The sequence below is a fragment of the Diprion similis genome, chromosome 8 (genome assembly GCF_021155765.1).
Source record: "Diprion similis isolate iyDipSimi1 chromosome 8, iyDipSimi1.1, whole genome shotgun sequence".
NCBI classification, from domain to species: domain Eukaryota; kingdom Metazoa; phylum Arthropoda; class Insecta; order Hymenoptera; family Diprionidae; genus Diprion; species Diprion similis.
This window is the reverse complement of record NC_060112.1, coordinates 17,833,040-17,852,428: the sequence shown is the minus strand read 5'-3', so window position 1 is coordinate 17,852,428 and position 19,389 is coordinate 17,833,040. Positions and strand designations below refer to the sequence as shown.

Sequence of the window (19,389 nt, the reverse complement as noted above, 5' to 3'; positions counted from 1 at the left end):
TTCTTTGGTACTTTCGCCGAGTTCTTCACAAGTGTAATTACATTCCCGTATCGTGAAAAAATGAGTTCGCCAGTCAAGAGGATGACCGTTTTCACAACCGCCGGCGCCGTTCTTCTGGTTCTCGTATTGCTGGCTACAGACACCGATGCTCGACCATCGGGATCATCCCTCAGGTTGGAACAAAATTCTTTCATCGAGTTATTCGTAATAATTGTAAAATCGGTTATCTGCGCGAGACTTTGACTCATAAATTGTGAATTTTTCTACCCACTTAGTTTTTTATACATCCAGAAGTGTTGAATATTGCGTGATATAATTGCACGTCTAGGATTGAGAATTGAGAATTTTATGGCAACTTTAATACTAATCTTTCCAAATTATTAAGCACGTAGAAATTCGTTGATCGTGATCGTTTTCTCTTTATCTTTCTTTTTTTTACACACGGAAATAAATGAACAAAGCTAACTTGAACTCTCGCGTCACAAAGATGCCCACTTAAATTCAACAAGTTTTGCCTGATGCGCTTGCCGCCATTTTGTTATTACTTTTCGCAACCGCCATACTTTACGCGAGGTTGTTTAATCCTCAAGAATATATGTACATATTTATACGCGAAATTATAATAAGGGACAGCAATGTCTTGTGTAGTTTTGGTATTATCATAAAGATGAAAGTTTCTCCCCATGTTGCTGCATAAAATTACTTAATTTTACCAAACTTCATTTCGCTTAGAGCTCAACTTCCGCGTGTATACGTATATGTATATTAGAAAATATATCAACTCGGTGAACAATAATCTTGCACTTTGCTGTGTCACCACGTTCATTATACATGGAATGATAATTATCAAAGTTGCACGAGTGAACGTATCAAATATTTATCGAGTTTTTCTCCCATACGAGTCATCCATACATACATATATAATATTGTATATTCTTTATTGTGTCATTTGAAAAAAAGTTACAATATTATGTATGTATTCATATGGAATTGAACGACACGCACGAAGAGTGAATAAGAGATTCATCGTCGTTATATGCGTCCGTATTACCATGCGCTTCCATTATGCGTGTGTTAAACATTTAAAACGCAGTACGTTCACTCTCGTGCAATTATGTACAAGACACGCGTGCGCACGCGGTCAGATCTCTGTTCCACTTATCGTTAACAACTTTTTATCTTTGCTGACGTAAAAGTCCATTGGTGTATATGGAGCTGTACGTATAAACGTCTATACGCGTAAAGTGATGCAACAAGTTTGAAATCACTAATCATTCAAACGAAAATTTCGTCACGCTAAGCTTACTCCTAGACGTTGCATGCGGTTGAGTGATTGATTGGCGTCGTGAAGTACGTCACTATTGAATTCTTACCGGGTATAACGATTATGGAAATCCCGGCACGGATGACAATTTAGCTAAATCGTTAAAAAAACATGATTCAAAAGTAGAAAATACTTTGAAAATTTTAAGCTTGAAACGATGAGCTGATATTTAATTCTCACGCTTGCGTAAGTCACTCAAATGATGATGTTTAATCGAACCCTTGTTCTTTCATAAATGATTACAGCAGGCAGAAACGAGTATCCGATCAACGTCTGGCAGAACTTGAGACGTTATTAGCGCTGTCGAAATTACGTGGACAGCTTGTTACCGTACCAGTTGCATTCGGCCAAGTGGATCCCAATAAAATGTAAGTATATTACACATTCCAAATTAATCTGCCTTTTTCTTCCCCCGGATGAACTTTTCCAATATTTCCTATAACTTAATATTCATTGAGAGGCAGAGAAAGAGAGAGAGAGTGAGGGGGGGGGGTAGCCTTTGAATGTCCCGCAGTCGGAACAAAGTAACCTGAAATCTCTTTATAATTCGGTGAGGTGTTTCCGGATCTCAGGCACTTGACCTCCCAGACGAAATTAATGACTAAGTTAACCTCGCAATTTGTTAACCAAAGGGAACTCCTGAACTATGCCAGCCCGTAAATTATGAACGATTTCTTAACCGATTGTACAGACTAAAATCACCGTCGACGTGAGCGCGAGTCATGATTGTTACATGTCCTATCATATGCGTATATAATATACGTGCAAAACGATCACGTGGGCATGCAGAAGCCACTGGTGAAACAATGTATAAGTGTCCGGTAGAAAACCGGTAAAAACTGGATACAATTCTTACCAGGTATAGGTATGATAAGTCGTGCACGGCCTGCAAAGTGGCAATCGTCCGATGGATTTTTTAGTATAGGCTGCACGTCCACTTGCACCTAATATGATGTTCGTTAATACGTGTCTACTTCAATTGTACACGTTTTATCAATTAGAAAATTGGAAAGAGTTAAACACTTTGTTGCAATTTGAAACACGTCCACCCGGAACCCATTCAAGCTTATGTACGATGTGCATACATATATATATCTACGTCTGATCCGCTATGTTGATACACATGCCTAACCGATGTGCGTTCAAATTGATGCTACCCTTGTTCAAGCTGGAATTGTCGTGGCGCATATGGGGCAAAGAATTCTAATGTCACGGTGTTACACGAGGTTATTGGCTTACGAAGAAAAAAATTTTTCATTATCTCTCAATAATTTTCACAAGTAATCGATAATTATTCTCTTACTTGGTACAATTTTGTTTTACAATTCGTTTTTTTTTTTTTTTTTTTTTTATTCAATGTTTTTCGTAATTTAATCGTTCGGGGGTCCAATTCCGCCTCCAGGTCACGTAAATTCACGTAAATTCCTTGCACGCTTTCTTCAATTTTAGAAAACGGCACTCTCCATTCGGCGGGTGAAACCACCGGTTGATAAATTTGTGAAAGAAAAAATAAAATAAATAAAAAGAACAGGTGCTGAGTAACGCTATAGGTATGTACATTTACATACACGGCACGGCTGTGAGCGATTTTCTGCGAATCGACGAGCGTCGGTATTCAATTAACAAGTGCAGAGGCGATAATGTAAAGAAATGTAATTACTGTATTGATCGGTGAAAATGTGTCATCATATTTCATACTTCACGATATACCTTTTCGCCTTCCAGTGAGTCACTGGTCAATTCGAAATTTTATCAAATTTTATCACGCCTGAATACTTGCTGAAACGTTTGTCGTTTACGCGAAAGATAAGCTGACGATGAGACGTGCCAACATTACAGAACGAGTGATCACTACACGAATTAACTTATTCAGCTGGCAATTTCAATCCTTTTTAAATCATCTTTCGAACTATTTACCAATCTGAGTCAGTGGATTAAAAGATATTCTTTAATCGTCGTTCAAAATTAAATATACCGTTTCAATCGAATGATAATTAATTCTTCGAGGAGATCGAACCATTGCAAAATTTAAAAAATGCAATACTTTCATCCTTCGAAACGTTCCCCGAAACAGTTACACACGCCTACCGCGTATTTGTGAAATTAAGTTGACACGTGATTTTTTTTTCTTTTCTTTTTTTTTTTTATGCTGTACTCCTTTCGGAGAACAAGTCGAATGCTTTTCAGATGAAACATGTACCCGCTTAATTACATTCCTTTACCCGTCTTGCCTGGCTCTCTTTTAATGTAGCAAGAAATATAAAAAATGCCAACGAAGTTCCTACGGTAATTAAATCTGCAACGGGGAAAAGCTTGGCGCAATAATATCTACTTTATATCCACCCCCCTCAATTCGTCACTGTCCCAGTAATGGAGCATTTAACTCGGTTATCGTTCTTGAGTCTTTTGTATTTATGTCTCCCTTTCTGAAGATGAAACGACACCCTTGTGCACAACTAACGATTTATTATATATATTCCTCCACTTGCATGTGCTTCGCTGCCAACGCAAACGCATCTTATTCTCCTCATTCGCAGTTAGATGAATAGGGGAATTCGCGTTCACTTCCGCATTGTAGAATTTATCACGCAATGAGAATGGCGCGAACCCTGTTCGAATTGTTTACCACAATCCCGGTTTGGTTCAGTAAATGTTTTTTTCATCCGACTTTCTACTGGATGGTTTATTTTTGGATGGTTGTTTTCGCTTTCTTTTGCACCTTATCCTGACCTGTGAGTTAAATTATCTTTGTCTCTTCTCTGTTTTAGTGGCCGCAGGCGACGATCTATGGAAAGTGGGCTTCAAAGACTTCAACGACTTCTGCAAGAAGCTGCAGAACAAGACTCTCTTTCCGTTGGTCAAGAAAGTGACGAATCTTTTCAATCGTATTTCGTAAGTTCAGTTTTCGCTCATTGATTTATATCCAGTACACAATAATACTTATTATCGAAGCTCATACAAAGTACTCTACTTGCAGGAGAATTTTTTTTATTCGTTAAAACCGATGTTGCATATCTTATTGCAAAAAGTAGCCGAATCTTTCATTAATTAGTAAAATACAGAATTTGTTTTCTTCGTCGTGGAAAGAATGATGAAAATTTTTGGTAAATTTCCATCGTTTACCTCCTTCACTATTGCACTCTATTTAATGAAAAAACTATGTAAACATGGACCTTGACTTCATATCTCAACAGAATTTCATCGGGTAAAAACTGATAAAAAATATTTCATTTAAGTAACGAGGTACGAGCGTCCGCTTCAACGAACTAATAATTATAAGATGCCTCATAGTACTTACTGAATGTCATTTTCATCGACTGCATCTGGCCTGAAAATGCAAATAAATATTGCAATTTCTGAAGTCAGAGTTTCATGAGTTGAAGTATCAGCTGACTCATATAATTACTTGCAGTTTCGCAATTCCTGGTTAGCTACAGCAACTTGTACCACTTCATAGGCAATTAGACGCGTTTTACTGACTGAATTTGAATGATCTCATTCACAGTTGAAATTAATTGCGATGATGCCTTATAATGTAAAGATTGCTCCAACTATTTCGTTTACTTTATCGCACACGCTGGTAGCGAATGTCGGTGAATTCAATCGTTAGGGAATTCCATCAGCGAGACTTATCATCCCGTCGACTGACCTATTAATTTATTAGAGTTTTAGCAATAATTAAAAATTCTGATAAACTGCACTCGTGATTTACGTCATTTGTAGCATGTAAATCGTGTTAGTATTTACTTATTTTGTTATATGCATTTCAACTCATGTTTCGCCTTTTTTTGTTACAGAACAACCATCAACATCGACAAGGGGCGGAGACGGAGGAACAATTAGTATAATTTGAAAAACTTACGGAAATGTCTTAAGAAGTCAACCGAAAGGTTCTCAACCCTCGTCCCTCTACAGTATTAGCGGAAAAACTCTGCCGTCTGATTTTTAGTTTAATTTAACGCTTTAGTCTAAATTCTTTTTTTTTTTCTTTATTTTTTTTTTAAGTTGATTCTAACAATTCGACTGTTTGTCTTGTGCGTTAATCGTAACGAGAACTGCGCTACGAAAATTTGATATTCCATTCTCTAGACATTAAAAAAAAAAGAAGAATTTATATCAAAATATTCCGAGCGTAATATAGTCTGCACTAGCGAATACATGTAGTGTACGGTGTGTGTAACTGATGGTATTTTCCAAAAGTATTTTGTACATGTCATAAATTTTAGTAATTTATTTAATTTATATTTATTACATAAGCTAAATTTTTTTATTTATTTAATTAACCTAATTTATTGGCGTTACATATATATTATAAATATAATATATTTTTACTTTTAATTTTCTACCGTTTTCTATTACGCTTATTTAATTGAAAAATTCATTCTCAAATGAATGACACGTCGCATTGCCGAATTAAATCGTATATACGTATGTTGAATATAAGATAAAATTTTGCAGCTTAATCATTAAAAAACAACGATGAAATTATTCAAAATTAATTTGTTGAATTAGTTCTACGATATTTAGTACTTCAGTAAATTGCAACAGTCTTTTCTTTGAAATGTCATACCTTCAAAACGGTATTTAAGTTAGTGATTACTGGAAGAGTGGTTTGTAAGCTGTAGTATTTTAAGAATTTACGAAGTTCATATGTGCTACATATTTGAATAGAACGATTCGGAGAAACCACGAGATTTTATCATTTTTAAACTGACAGCAAAGATCAAATTATGTATTTAACGTTACGTAGAGAGAGATTTTTTTATTATCGTTTCACCATTTGCATCTCAATCACATGTGATATATTTAAGATGTTATTTTTAACGGCCGCTTTGTCATTTTATTTATTCGAATTATGCACGTTGTTGTTGTCTACCGCATTCGCCGGAATGTGAAAATAAATTAATTTCATTCCCATAGACAACCTGCTACTGTACGTGAGTGCATACGCAATAAAATTAATCCATATAATACATTTATCAAGATCTTCGTCTGTACCTCCCAAACATGTTGCTACAGTTTGTGAAAATTAAAACTGAAATTAAAAACATTTAATTTTAATGAAACCATCGCTTTCGATACCGAAAATTAATATAGTTTAGTCGCTTTTTCTATTCATAACTGTTAATTGAATTTTGTGCGAAAAAATTCATGAACTATAAGATCTATCACCTAATAGTCTTTGGACTGAATACATCGTGTATAAAAATTATGATGCTATGTTTCGTTTTTTTTTTTTTTAAATTGATCCCAAACCATTATCGTGAAAAGTCGTCAAAAAGTAATTAGTATTTACTGTGTTATATGATCCATGCTAAGTGGTACAGTAGTAACCTTGAAATTCATTTAATGGATGAACTGATTCTCAGTAATGCATAATACAATTGATGAAAATATCTTTTACATAACTGTAGAGTAAATAACAATCAATGTCAGTGATGTGCGTCACTATGTTCACATGCCTTGTGATAGGCCACCGGACATACATATCGACGTGCATGGTAAGCTGCTCAATTCTTTTCATCTATGGTTTTACCACGCACTAGACGCGATCCATACGAAAGGTGGAAAGGTATAGAAATTGATGCTTATGTCATCAGTCCACGTATCATCTCGTATCAGAGGTGCATATACAAATTACAATAAAATTGTTCTCCAAATTTATTTAACGCAATATTTCATAATATTTTTGGAGTAACTTATATTCAATCTTTAAAAAACAAAAAAATTACAAAATAATACATGTGGCATATTTCGGTTGAAGAAACAATCAAATAGGAACGCCTTGTGCAAAATCGACATTTAAATGATGCTGACATACGTATGTATGTATAGTAATGTTCAACGATGAGTTCCCCGCGTGTTAAAAGTATCGATACGAATAGGTATTATTCGCGAGGTTAATACAGTCGTCGAGAAAAATTCCAGTAAGATTAAGTAAGGATAGCTTTCGCGGGGTCTGGAGGTTGTTCGATATATATCGCGTTAGTGAGACGAGTCGATGAGTATCGCAATATCGATCGCAACGCGGAGAGCGAGCTCGCGCAATGGCAGTTCTCGATAGTGGTGGGTCTCTCTGAGCGACGTTTTGATAAGAAATAGTTGAAAGGAGGTGAAAAATGTGCAAAGACAGGGAATACAACGAGCTAGGGAATCGGCGAAAAGTGATAGCGAGGTTAAACAGTGCGAAAAACCGGAGAAGTGGACGAAAAATGGGTGAAAAGGTTTAGCTGTCGCATCTTTGCAGCGAGAACGAGAGGGAGAGAAAGAGAGAGAAAGCGAGAAAGAGAGAGAGAGAGAAAGAGTGAGAAAGAGAAGAGAGATGTCTGCGCCCCGAACGACGGACGGATAGACGAACGTCTCTGTCAAGTTTTTGTGATTTTTCTACAACCGTGTCTCGTGAACTAGAGAGAGACTCAGTCTATTTGTGAGAGAAAATAATGTATATCGAATGTGAAATTTTTTCAACTTGAATCAAATCCGCCAGTTAACCAAGTGCGATGTTTTCAACGCCGGCGTCTGTGGTGGGCGAGTCGTCGGGCTACGACTTTGAGAAAGAAGAGAACGCCGCCAAGTGGAAGGGGGTGTTTGTCAACTCCCTACGCAAGGTTTGTTTCCTTCGGATCCTCATTCACGAACCTTATTTTCCCCAAACAATCACCACGCGTAATTTTTCCGTGATTTTTGAACCTCGTTCGCGGCTCTTTTTCCGCAATTATTATTACCTCTGAAGCTCTTCTGGAGCTGTTACTACACACCAGTTCGTTCGGACGCACACGTACAGCCTTGTCAAAGTCAGGTGACACCCCGCATTTACTCTTTTCAATCAGCTGGTATATACTATCAACTTTGTATCACCTTTTGAATAATCAGTTGTCACGCAACTTTAGTCACTTGTAGAACAGTAAATCGAAATATTGTCATTTCGATTTTATTGTCAATTCTTCAACTTATAGAACATGATTTATGTGGATTTGATTTCTACTGTAAAATCAGCACGATAATCTACAAAGAATTGAAATAATATATGCATCGGTAAGGTTTAGTAAAAAATGAAGGCACAGTTCTTCACTGTGATACATATACATTATTTATTCATTAGTTGTTGTTATATTGACAATGATGATGATTTTAGAGTTATTGAAAAGTTATGTGTTGTGTAATTTATAAAAGTGATACAAACCTTCGTAGAAATGAAGTTGAAATTCGTAATGTTAATGGAACGATGCATTTTTTTTCTAAATAAAAATCAATCTCACAACGACAGAATTGCCTGAACTTGAGGAAAACCATTACGAAGCAACACAGACACACAGTTTCATAACTCAACTCCTTCTGAATCATGAACGAAATTGCAAAATTACGGTTTTCGCAACAATGTTTCCTTACATTAATCGTATTAACTTCAACCTCGGTAAACGACATAATCTGTCCCTTTGTTGTCACAGAAACGTACAGCTTTCTTTAGCAAAACCTGATTAACCTGTAAATTCCTCAGAATTCCTAAGACCAATGTGATAACCAATCATTTGTGTTTACTTGCTACGTATGACCTTGTTTATCGATCTCTCTTATTGCAGGTATTGGAACAAGTTCACCCCAGTTTAGAAGCGAGGCAAGACGCTCTCGACTATGTGGAAAGCTTGATCCTCCGAATGCTAGGTATGTTGTGTGGCCGGCCTCCACCACATACTCCTCAAGATGTTGAAGAACGTGTTAGGCGCACTTTTCCAACACCAATTGATAGGTGGGCTTTAAGCGACGCGAAGGAAGCATTAGAAAAGGGAAAGAAAAAATCGCCTCTTGTATTACCTGTGGATAAAATACATCAGCTGCTACAAAAGGTTTGTAATACAGACTAGATTTAGGTTTTGACTTGAATCTGGAATATTTTTAAACGTAAAATAGTCCTCAGGCGGTAGGATTACTTTAGATATGTACCCTGAATTCTTATTTCCAATTTTCCAATCGCAGGAAGTATTGCAGCACAAAATTGACTCTCAGGTCAGCCTGTTCGTTGTAGCCGTATTGGAGTACATCTCTGCTGATATTCTCAAGGTTTGTAATTTTAAACACTACATTGTCCAGCGAAGTGAAGGAATAACCTTATTCCTGTAATCACCTCGCATATATTTTAGTATTTAGGTTTAAATTGTTTCAATTAATGAACAAAAATGTTTTTGTTCAGTTGGCTGGAAACTACGTTAAGAATATACGCCATGTTGAAATTTCCTGTCAAGACATCAGGGTGGCGATGTACGCTGACAAGGTAACATATGACTTACTGAAATTTTGCCGTTTACACTGTATTTATTATGTCTATGTCTTTGGCTCAAGATTCGTTACATTCCTGTTGTATATCAAATATTGCTGTCACTGTAAAATTGATTCGGAAATTCCGTCCTAAATATATGAGGGATAATTTTTATGTACTTCGTTCAAGTAAGTAGACTGGTGGAATAAAATTGAACAGGCTATATTCTGTGTCACTAATCGGAAAGATTTTCTGAAAATTCCAAACATTTCCATTGAAATTCGTTCACTTTAATTAATAAATACTAATTTATTCAAGATTACGTTTACCGTTCTATATGAAACAGCTACAACAAAATTATTGCAATGTAAAAAATATAAACAATTTGTACAAATCTTTTAACTTAACGTTACTTCGTCACCTCAATGTCATTAGAAAATTTTGTGGCATTTGAGCCCACTTATCATTTTTTCATAAAATGTAACATAGCTTATAGTTATAAGCTATATCTAGGCAATAAGTTGATAGGAGAACAAATAGTGTTACAAGATAGAAGGGTTCTGAAATAAATGTAATTCATTTGCATTAGCTTGTTGCTATCAAGTATTTGTACGGTTATTTAGAAGTGTTTGGTACATCAAAAATCCAACTGGCTATCTGTATATCTATATGGACTTTGGAAAAATACCGATTTTACAGAAATTAAGTATCACGAATCACATGTAATATTTGTTAAAAGTATTTCTCTGGAGATGTGATTACTTGTCGTGTTTCGTTCTCTTGGTTTTTTTTTCCCTCATTATCAAATTCATATTACGATTTAGTATCCATAATACAGAACATATTTTGACTCGTCAATGGGGGCTATAAATGGCAAACAAATCTTAGAAGCTAGCAATAAACGTTGTTGTAACCCAAAAACCACTGACTGGCTATGCTAGATTAGACACAGGCTAAGTGGTAATTGTGGCTGCAAATGTTCTCTGCTTGGTTACATGCTTTCCACCAACTAAAAACAACACCAACAATGTTCGCCCTCTACTCACGCTGTTCTAGGTGGTACGTACCTGCGACGCCCCCGTAGAAAGTTATTAGAACACATTCAGTAATTGTTACATTTTCATGATCCTCTAATCGTTTGTGAAATTGTGTCAACAACGGAGCTAAATAACTAACTGTTTATGATGCTGTAAATTACTGAAAGAAATTGGCAGGTTTACTGTTTTTTAAAGTAATTAACACAGTACTGTATTTGTGTCAAAATAGGTAATTAACGTAAATTTTTTCTCTTCAACCCAGCCTGCAACTCAAACGTGCTTATTGTATCTATTCATTAGTGAATTATCACATGCTACGAATGACATTAATTAGCTCACGTTGTTGTTGTTTGATACTTGTATACTAATTACAAAAATCTACCATGAATTCTATTTGAAATTGTTTGACTCGAGTTCATCATTAAACTAGCATGCGCGAGTAACCATTTCTGGAATACCAAGCATGAAAATTGGCACACTTGGAATGGACTACGATCAAGGTTTATGCTAATGCTCAACATTGATATTTCTGGTTTACTATTATATTGTATCTGTAGTAGATTTGAGGTGCTCAATTTTTTTTTTTTTTTTTGTAATATTGGTTGTTATATATTCTTATAAATTACCCGATTAATATTTTGTGCCTATCATTTTGTTCATCTTTCATATTGTCTCATAGATTGAAAAATCAATTCAAATTCAAATCGTTACTTGTCGATATATTTGTGACCCTTTATTCAATCTTGCATAGATTCATTCCAAAACCATCGATCGAAAATAAACGTTCTTGTAATTTTTATTCTAGACACACTCTTGGTAGCGTCTTTGCCACTTCTTTAAGCAGCCAGTTTTCCGTTATTGAACACCTCAGCCTACGTATTGCCTATTCAACTCTTGGCTGTCTGCATTTAACCATTCAATTCAAATTTAATTACTGTTACGTCTACCACTATGAACCTTAGTTTGCCGCACGGCCTGTGCTTTAGCAGCTCAGCTACAGCAGTCGGCTCACTAATTCAGATGTGGATAATGTTCGAAACTCAGTGATAAATTTATACTTTATTCCAACTATGTCCTTATTTCATTCTTCGGACAAGGTGATCCTGTCTTTGTCTGCTTTTCATAAGCTGTTGGTTCTGTCTGCGACAAAATTGATTCCATATACTTCTTATGAAATTTCCAACAATCTCAACGTCCTGTCTGTTATATTCTCGTTGAGTATATGCCTATTTTTCTGCAAATTTCCTTCATACCTACTTTGGATATTTACATATTCTTAATGGAATATCATCCGAAGCACTTTCCAATCGTTTCTCATAAATTTCCATCCTTCAACAGGTCCTGTTGGATATGTTCTATCAAGATGACTGTACCGAAGGGCCCCAAAGTGGCTTGGGTGCGGTTGTATCAGTTGATGATCCAGGACCATCCCCACGAACGTCTTACGAAGATTTTGTTCGTGATCTTATACATGACGAACGACACTATTTACGTGATCTCCACATGATAATCAAAGTATGTACATTATTGATGTAATATAAAAATATTTGAAAAGATCTTAGTTATTTAGATTGTGCAAAGAATTTATTCGTTTATTTCCCTTAAACATTTGTAATGCATACGTTTCAGTTCTGTATTTTTTATTTGAGCTTTGTTAAGTATTTCGAATCTTTTATAACTATGACAATTGTTGAGTCCAAGAAATTAATGAAATGCACGTGCTAGCATTAATTACTGACAATCAGAGTGCTAGTAAGCAATTGTTTATCGCAGGTGTTTCGTGAAGAAATAGAAAAAATGGCTCAAGGTCCCCATGAACTCGATGCACTATTTAGTAATATAATGGATATTTATGAAGTAACAGTCACACTGCTGGGAAGCTTGGAGGATATTATGGAAATTACGGAAGAGAAACAGACTCCTACGGTTGGATCCTGTTTTGAAGAGTTAGCTGAGGCTGCAGAGTTTGATGTGTACATAAAGTACGTGAGTTACAATATTTATTGTTTATTAGAACGATTTAGAAAAACTGTACGTGATCGATAAATTCTTCTATTATTCACGTGTCAAATAAACGGCTTCTTATAAAAAAAGAAACGATTGAAGGTTGGTGATAAATTTACATAAGTATGATCCATATAATTCTTCTAAAAAAGATTTCTGAATTGAATAAAATATAATTCGAATGTTTCAAACTCGAACACAGATTTTCAAAATAACACCACAGATGATCAACTTTGAATGAATCTTAATACAGATATGCGAGGGACATGAACAGTCCAACCAGTAGGGAAGTGCTGACGAGGTTATTAGCTAGACCAGAGTCAAATGAAGCATTGCGGACAGCAGGTCATGGATTTAAGGAAGCTGTAAAATATTATTTACCAAAACTATTGCTTCAACCTGTGTGGCATTGCTTTTTGTACTTCGACTACATTAAGGTGAGTGACATAGGCTCGATATTTTGTTTATGACAAATTGTTTTGCAAATTAAACATACCTTCGGTAACGTTTGACTTTATTACTCATATAAAACGACTTAGAAATCATCACATATCAATATCATAAGGTTTGATTCAATTCCAAGCATTAAAAGAAATGTGCTTTCATGATTGTCAAAATTTTCAGTATGAAACAAAGCTTGCACTGAAATACTGCTCAATTATTTCTGCTGTCAAAATTCGCCAGTTCTAAAAATGATAACCTTGATAAAAAACGACCAGAATGCAAAGACTTTTGTGTTGTTTTATGGGAATAATAGCTCTGATGTGCGCTTCAGCTATAGCAAAATTCATTTATTGGAGTCTTCTTATAGGTCTAGTGGTGATGACTCTTTATTATGCCTATGATTTGCTCAAGTGCAGATTCTACCGACGCCGAAATTATGGTTACTATTTTTCACTAGTCCAGCAAATAATAATTCATACTTTACATGATATCGCTTGATATCGCTACAGAGCTGATTTTTATTCTTTCGTTAATTACTACCCTACGTTCCTAAGCTAGGAATTAGAACACTGGTTACAAACAGCTTTAGTCGTCATTGATCGCTATTTTATGCTCACACCTCATTGTCCCGACAGTTAATGAATGTGTTACCACTTTTATTATCACACTGCTACAAAAGTACTAGATTATTGTCATACTCGTTATTGATCAATTTCAGGTATTACATAACTTGACTCCAAATTCAGACGACCGTGAGACTTTAGAACAAGTGCAAGGTCTCTTGCGACCTCTGCAAATGGAACTGATGAAATCCGTCGTAAATCTTCCAAAAAAAGACACAGGCCTACGGATGCAAAGTAGGGCGAGAAGGCAAGCTGCACTTGAGAAGACGAGCGAATTGCAAAAGACTGTCGATGGTTGGGACCAAAGGGATATCGGGCAATGCTGCAACGAGTTCATAAGAGGTGATTAGATCACAACATTCGTTGCAAATATCAGGGCGAAATTCTAAACTGTAAATTTGACGTGATTGTGTCCGATGACAGAGGATATGCTAGGCAAAGTTGGAAGCGGAGGGCGAAGATTAACCGAAAGGCGAGCTTTGTTATTTGATGGGCTCTTGGTACTCTGCAAACCAACTGGAGGAAAGAGAGTGAGCGTTAGTGTTGGACCAGTTGCGGTAGGAGGAGGACATCCTACGCACCAAGTCGAACTCCGTCTGAAAGAACGTTTTTTCATTAGAAAAGTGGAGATCATTGACAGAGAAGACACTGATGGTCAGTTACTTTACTTTAATGAAGAAACGTAAATGCAGTAATAAAAAATTATTAGAATATACAAAATTAATTATCCAATAAATACGGTGCGTTAAAATTACTGAAATTCTCTATTTGTTAAATATAGAATAGTTTTAGCCTTGATATTACCTAATTTTTTGGTGCTTTACAAATATGTTTATCAAACTTTTATTTGTGCCAACACCTCAAATTCCTCACTGGTTCAATTACTCATTAACAAAAATCTTCACAGAATTGAAAAACACGTTTGAAATTGCTCCAAGAGACCACCCAAACGTTACCCTCGTTGCAAAATCTCCCGAAGACAAAAATAGCTGGATGGCCGATCTTGTGATGCTTAATACAAAAAGCATGCTAGAGAGAACGTTAGACAGCATACTGTTGGATGAAGAAACGAAACATCCTTTAAGACTTCCTCCGCCTCATTTGTACAAATTTTCCGAACAAGATTCTCCTGAAAATATAGTACTAGAGGCCAGAGAAAATGGAGGCGTGCCTCTGATTAAAGGTGCTACACTGATCAAACTGGTTGAAAGGTTAACTTACCACATATACGCAGATCCAGCTTTTGTACGGACATTCCTTACTACGTATAGGTAAGTTTTCAATATGTGAATAGGAATTACAATGTCACATAGTGATTACGTTTAGTTCAACAGTCTAATGAATTGGCTCAATAATTTTCTCTTGTAATGACGAAGATTGTGTTCTGATATTTCAATAGGAGTTTTTGCTCGCCCCAAAAGCTTTTGTCTTTGCTCATCAAGAGGTTTGACATACCAGAGCTATCGGTAGTGTATGGAGATGAGGACAAAGCACCAGGGTGTAAAGCTGGGGCTAGAGAAGACTGGAAAAGGTACAAAAAGGAGTACTGTCAACCTGTTCAATTCAGGGTTCTCAATGTTTTGAGGCATTGGGTATGTGTACAAAGTATCAAGTGTAATAATAGCCATTTTGATATTCTTAAACCGATCTTAAAACTAATAATATAATGCGATAAATTTTTAAGGCGACTTTAATCTTCATTTGTATCTATTGTCACAGGTAGACCATCATTTTTATGACTTTGAACGTGACAGAGAACTCTTGGAGAAGTTACAGGCTTTTTTAGACACAGTAGGCGGAAAGTCGATGAGAAAATGGGTGGATTCAGTTATGAAAATTGTTCAGAGGAAATGCGAGCCATCCGAACAAAGGCCAATTACTTTCAGTTTTGAACGATCTCCGCCTGCAATTGAGTGGCACCTTAAAGTTCCTGAAGAATCGTGGGGAATACTCACAGTGAGTGAAATTCCATAATCGTAAATAGAATTTTCCTGAATCTTCGTTCATGATCATAAGTTTGGTATATATCACACCATACTGCTTTATAAACACTTGAACGACGTATTACTGTTTTTTCTAGTTACACCCTATCGAATTAGCGAGGCAATTAACGTTATTAGAATTCGAACTGTACAGAACAGTAAAGCCTTCAGAATTAGTCGGCTCAGTCTGGACCAAGAAAGATAAAGAACAGACATCACCAAATCTACTTAAGATGATTAAGCACACAACCAATGTAAGCCTTATAGTGATTGTTATATAATTTTTTTATTAGCGATAATAAATATAGAAAATCGAATTGTGTATTAGGTAGAATACTAAATATTTGTAAAACTGTCTCTCTCAAAAAAGAAGAAATTTCTAAATAATCTCTCTACTCCTTAGTTTACACGATGGCTTGAAAAAACTATAGTGGAAGCTGAGAATTTGGAAGAGCGTGTCGCCATTGTGTCTCGGGCAATTGAAATTATGATGGTGCTACAAGATCTGAACAATTTCAATGGCGTTTTAGCTATTGTAAGTGCTATGGGTTCTGCGTCTGTTTTTCGGCTGAAGTTCACTTTTCAGGTAAATCGTGTGATTATCTTTTGTTTGAATACCTAAGATTCTCAACTAACATCTCAAAATAAGTGGAGAAATAAATTGCGAATTACATTATCATAGCAAATACCGGCGCGATTGGAAAAGGCATTGGAAGAGGCCCGAGAGTTGAATAGTGATCACTTTCGAAAGTACCAAGAGAAATTACGATCTATTAATCCACCTTGCGTACCTTTTTTCGGTAATTATGATACCTCAATATTTCATTACTTCCATACTTTTAATATCTGGAATACCTGTTGACATTGAATACATTTGCAAATCGTTCACAGGCATGTACCTGACAAATATTTTACACACTGAGGAAGGAAATTCGGATTATCTTCCGGGTAGTCCGGAGCTCATAAACTTTAGTAAGCGACGAAAAGTCGCCGAAATCACCGGCGAGATTCAGCAGTACCAAAATCAGCCCTACTGTCTCAGCGTAGAACCTAGGATAAGACATTTTATTGAAAACCTTTCCCCTTTTGAGCCGAACATGAGGGACGCCGATATAGGCAACTATTTGTATAAAAAGAGTTTGGAAGTAGAGCCCCGAGGTTGCCGACAACCACCCAGAGTCGTAAGTGTCACAATAGAACTTGGCAAAACGGCGGAATAAGTTTCCTTATTACACCAAGTATGTTCATTTTTTCAGCCTCGTAAATGGCCAGATCTAAATTTGAAGTCCCCTGGTATCAAAGCGAGGAGTCTAAGTGGCAGATTACCAGCACCCTTGCAAGCAGTGGCGTCTACAGTCAGATTGCACGATCCAGCGCCGGAAGCTCCACCTCCTCCTGAGTTGCCTGAAACGCCTCCACACACTTCTCAAACGGCACCTCCGCACACGGGAGATCATAGCGTATTTGCTCCTGTACTACTAGGAGGTGGGCTTTCCTCATTTTATAATACATCATATTGAAAATACAAGATATTTGTTATTGAAACATGCCAAATGTTCGGGAATAAAACTATTCCACAATCCCATGGACTAACATACTCAATACCCAAATTTGCTCTCCAATGAATGCTTTTTCTTTACCTTATCCAGGAACAGGCCCTCCACCTGGATCCCCTGGACCTCTCAGTATGTCAGGTCTGTCACTTGGCTCACCTGGTAGCAGTCCGCAGCTTGGATCGCCCGGCCACTTTCCACCGCCGTATCACCAATCGCAGACAACCCACTTTGGTTTCAACTCGGGAACAATTAGCGTTGTTGGTGCCTTGACAGGTTTGTCATCCGGCGGGAGTCCCGGAGCTTCTATGCCTCCACCATCGTCTCCTAGCCACTTACCTCCGAGCCAACCGCCACCACCTTTACCCCCCAGATCTCACCGGAGACGTGACAGCTCTGTCAGCGAGTCACCGCAGCAGGTGTGATTTTTTTTTGCCTGAAAATTGGTATCACAGTAATGAGTTTTGTGTTCCCCCTTTATTTTCAGGCTCGACAAGCTCCAAATGCTCCAATACTTCCACCACGAGAGGGTACTTCTCCGCCTCCTTTACCCCCACGAAGAGATGTGCCCCCCATTATGCTACCACCTCGACTCTCGGCTACTCTTAACCCCGGCAGTTCAGGACTTTTGGCAAGGCGGAATTCCACTCTGGAAGCAACGGGACCAGTTCCCTCTCACCCTAGGCGCCACATGTCTTTCAACGGACCTAGTCCCACCAAACTTCCCCCTGCTCAACCCAACGGTATATATACGAAAGAATTTTGTTGGAATGTTAGTCTCTATTCTCGTGTGCGATGTGACATCAATTTTTGAAACAGCAAGAACCGCTTTTTTGGAAAACCTTAGTCAGAACACCAGAAAACATCCAGAGTTCTTAAGCAAAAATAAAAAATGCGGATTATTTTAGTAATCCTAAAATTTTGAAATAGCCTAGTAACAAATAGCATTAAATTTTCAGGATCAGTGACTCCCAGGTTACCACCAAAGCCGCTACCTGGAAGGCCACCGACGACAATGTTTAATTTCAGTGCCCCACCTGGGCCTAGTTAAGCTCCTTCTCCCATTCCCTATTAATGAACTCCACAAGGCTGATTTGTACTCTTTTAAGTAAGCTTATGGAAGACAGTTATACGTTTTGTAAATTTTTATTTGTTTTTTGTTTTCTAGGTAGCTATTGAGTAGAGATTGCAAGAACGATCACACGCATCACGTTATTGTCATAAGTATTACAGCGCGACATTATTTACAGCATCTCTTACAGGAATCAAATCCTTACAACAATTAGTAATTGTTAAATTTGGTTTTCAACTGTTTACAAAGATGAAACAGTGTGTTTCGTAGTACTGATTGTAAAAAAGCGTGTAGTGTTAATTATAATAGACAGAACGGCCTTTAACCATAGAACGTCGCACTTTCGCAGTCTATCACTAACGGTATACTTGGGTGTTTGCCACCCGGCCAACTTCTAAAAACTGGGCACATCCAGTGTACTGTTCTACGGTTAACTGTTGGAAAAAGTCCTTTTATCTCGCGTACATGTATTCGAAAAGGTTTTCTTTTTTATTATTTGAATTCATTTAAATTATGTCATTTCATGTCAAAAATTATTATTATGTTTTTGTCGAAAAAGATCTAAAAAAAAAATTGAATTCAGAAGCACGTGCAACGTTAAAACATTAACGTAACCTCTGAGTGTGGTATGATATGTTTCCTAGAATTTTACTGATTAGACTATAATCGAGCTTTGGCCCCCTTTCCAATTCCCACTCAACCCTGTCTACTCTTCCCATCCCCTCCCCCTTCCCCCAATACAACTGTGATACACTGTAAACGTGGGTATGTATGTTATGTAAAACTATACGTTTAGACTTAAAGAAAAATACACACACAGAGAAAACTAAAAAAAAAAATTTTAACATCATGCGATAATATTTGGAAAAAGAATTTCAGGCATAAGTAAAGTACAGAATTGAACGAATGATAGGCCAATATACCTAATTAATTATACATATATAAATGGAATCAATTGAAGAATGAATATGTAAATGTATATTATTATAAATATATTCTATTGATAGTTATTATTGTAATAATGTCAGACGCACGTAAGACAAAAAACCGAAACATTGAGATCGTGTAAAATAAAGAGTATATTGTGTAGTATATG

The 19,389-nt window shown here is 36.7% G+C and overlaps 2 protein-coding genes across 3 annotated transcripts; both read left to right on the top strand.

The window, feature by feature from the left end:
• The first annotated feature begins 37 nt into the window (after positions 1 to 37).
• LOC124409817 lies at positions 38 to 19,157 on the top strand. Of its 2 annotated transcripts, XM_046887678.1 has the most exons (6): positions 38 to 173; positions 1,570 to 1,692; positions 4,093 to 4,177; positions 4,756 to 4,760; positions 7,406 to 7,410; positions 19,003 to 19,157. In XM_046887678.1, exons 1-6 carry the CDS (start codon positions 61 to 63, stop codon positions 19,050 to 19,052), a joined length of 381 nt encoding a protein of 126 aa, XP_046743634.1. In that variant the 5' UTR covers positions 38 to 60; the 3' UTR covers positions 19,053 to 19,157. The 2 variants fall into 2 exon arrangements, with proteins under 2 accessions (XP_046743634.1, XP_046743633.1); XM_046887677.1 differs by lacking the exons at positions 4,756 to 4,760; positions 7,406 to 7,410; positions 19,003 to 19,157 and adding an exon at positions 5,122 to 5,515 and having other exon boundaries at positions 4,093 to 4,216.
• On the top strand, positions 7,338 to 19,157 carry LOC124409814 (protein son of sevenless). Its single transcript, XM_046887670.1, has 20 exons — positions 7,338 to 7,932; positions 8,905 to 9,168; positions 9,299 to 9,382; positions 9,513 to 9,593; positions 11,954 to 12,130; positions 12,389 to 12,597; positions 12,873 to 13,056; positions 13,782 to 14,028; positions 14,110 to 14,340; positions 14,594 to 14,957; positions 15,086 to 15,278; positions 15,406 to 15,642; positions 15,767 to 15,922; positions 16,072 to 16,254; positions 16,351 to 16,468; positions 16,560 to 16,849; positions 16,925 to 17,153; positions 17,318 to 17,640; positions 17,709 to 17,964; positions 18,181 to 19,157. Exons 1-20 carry the CDS (start codon positions 7,825 to 7,827, stop codon positions 18,270 to 18,272), a joined length of 4,026 nt encoding a protein of 1,341 aa, XP_046743626.1. The 5' UTR covers positions 7,338 to 7,824; the 3' UTR covers positions 18,273 to 19,157.
• Positions 19,158 to 19,389: the final 232 nt, after the last annotated feature.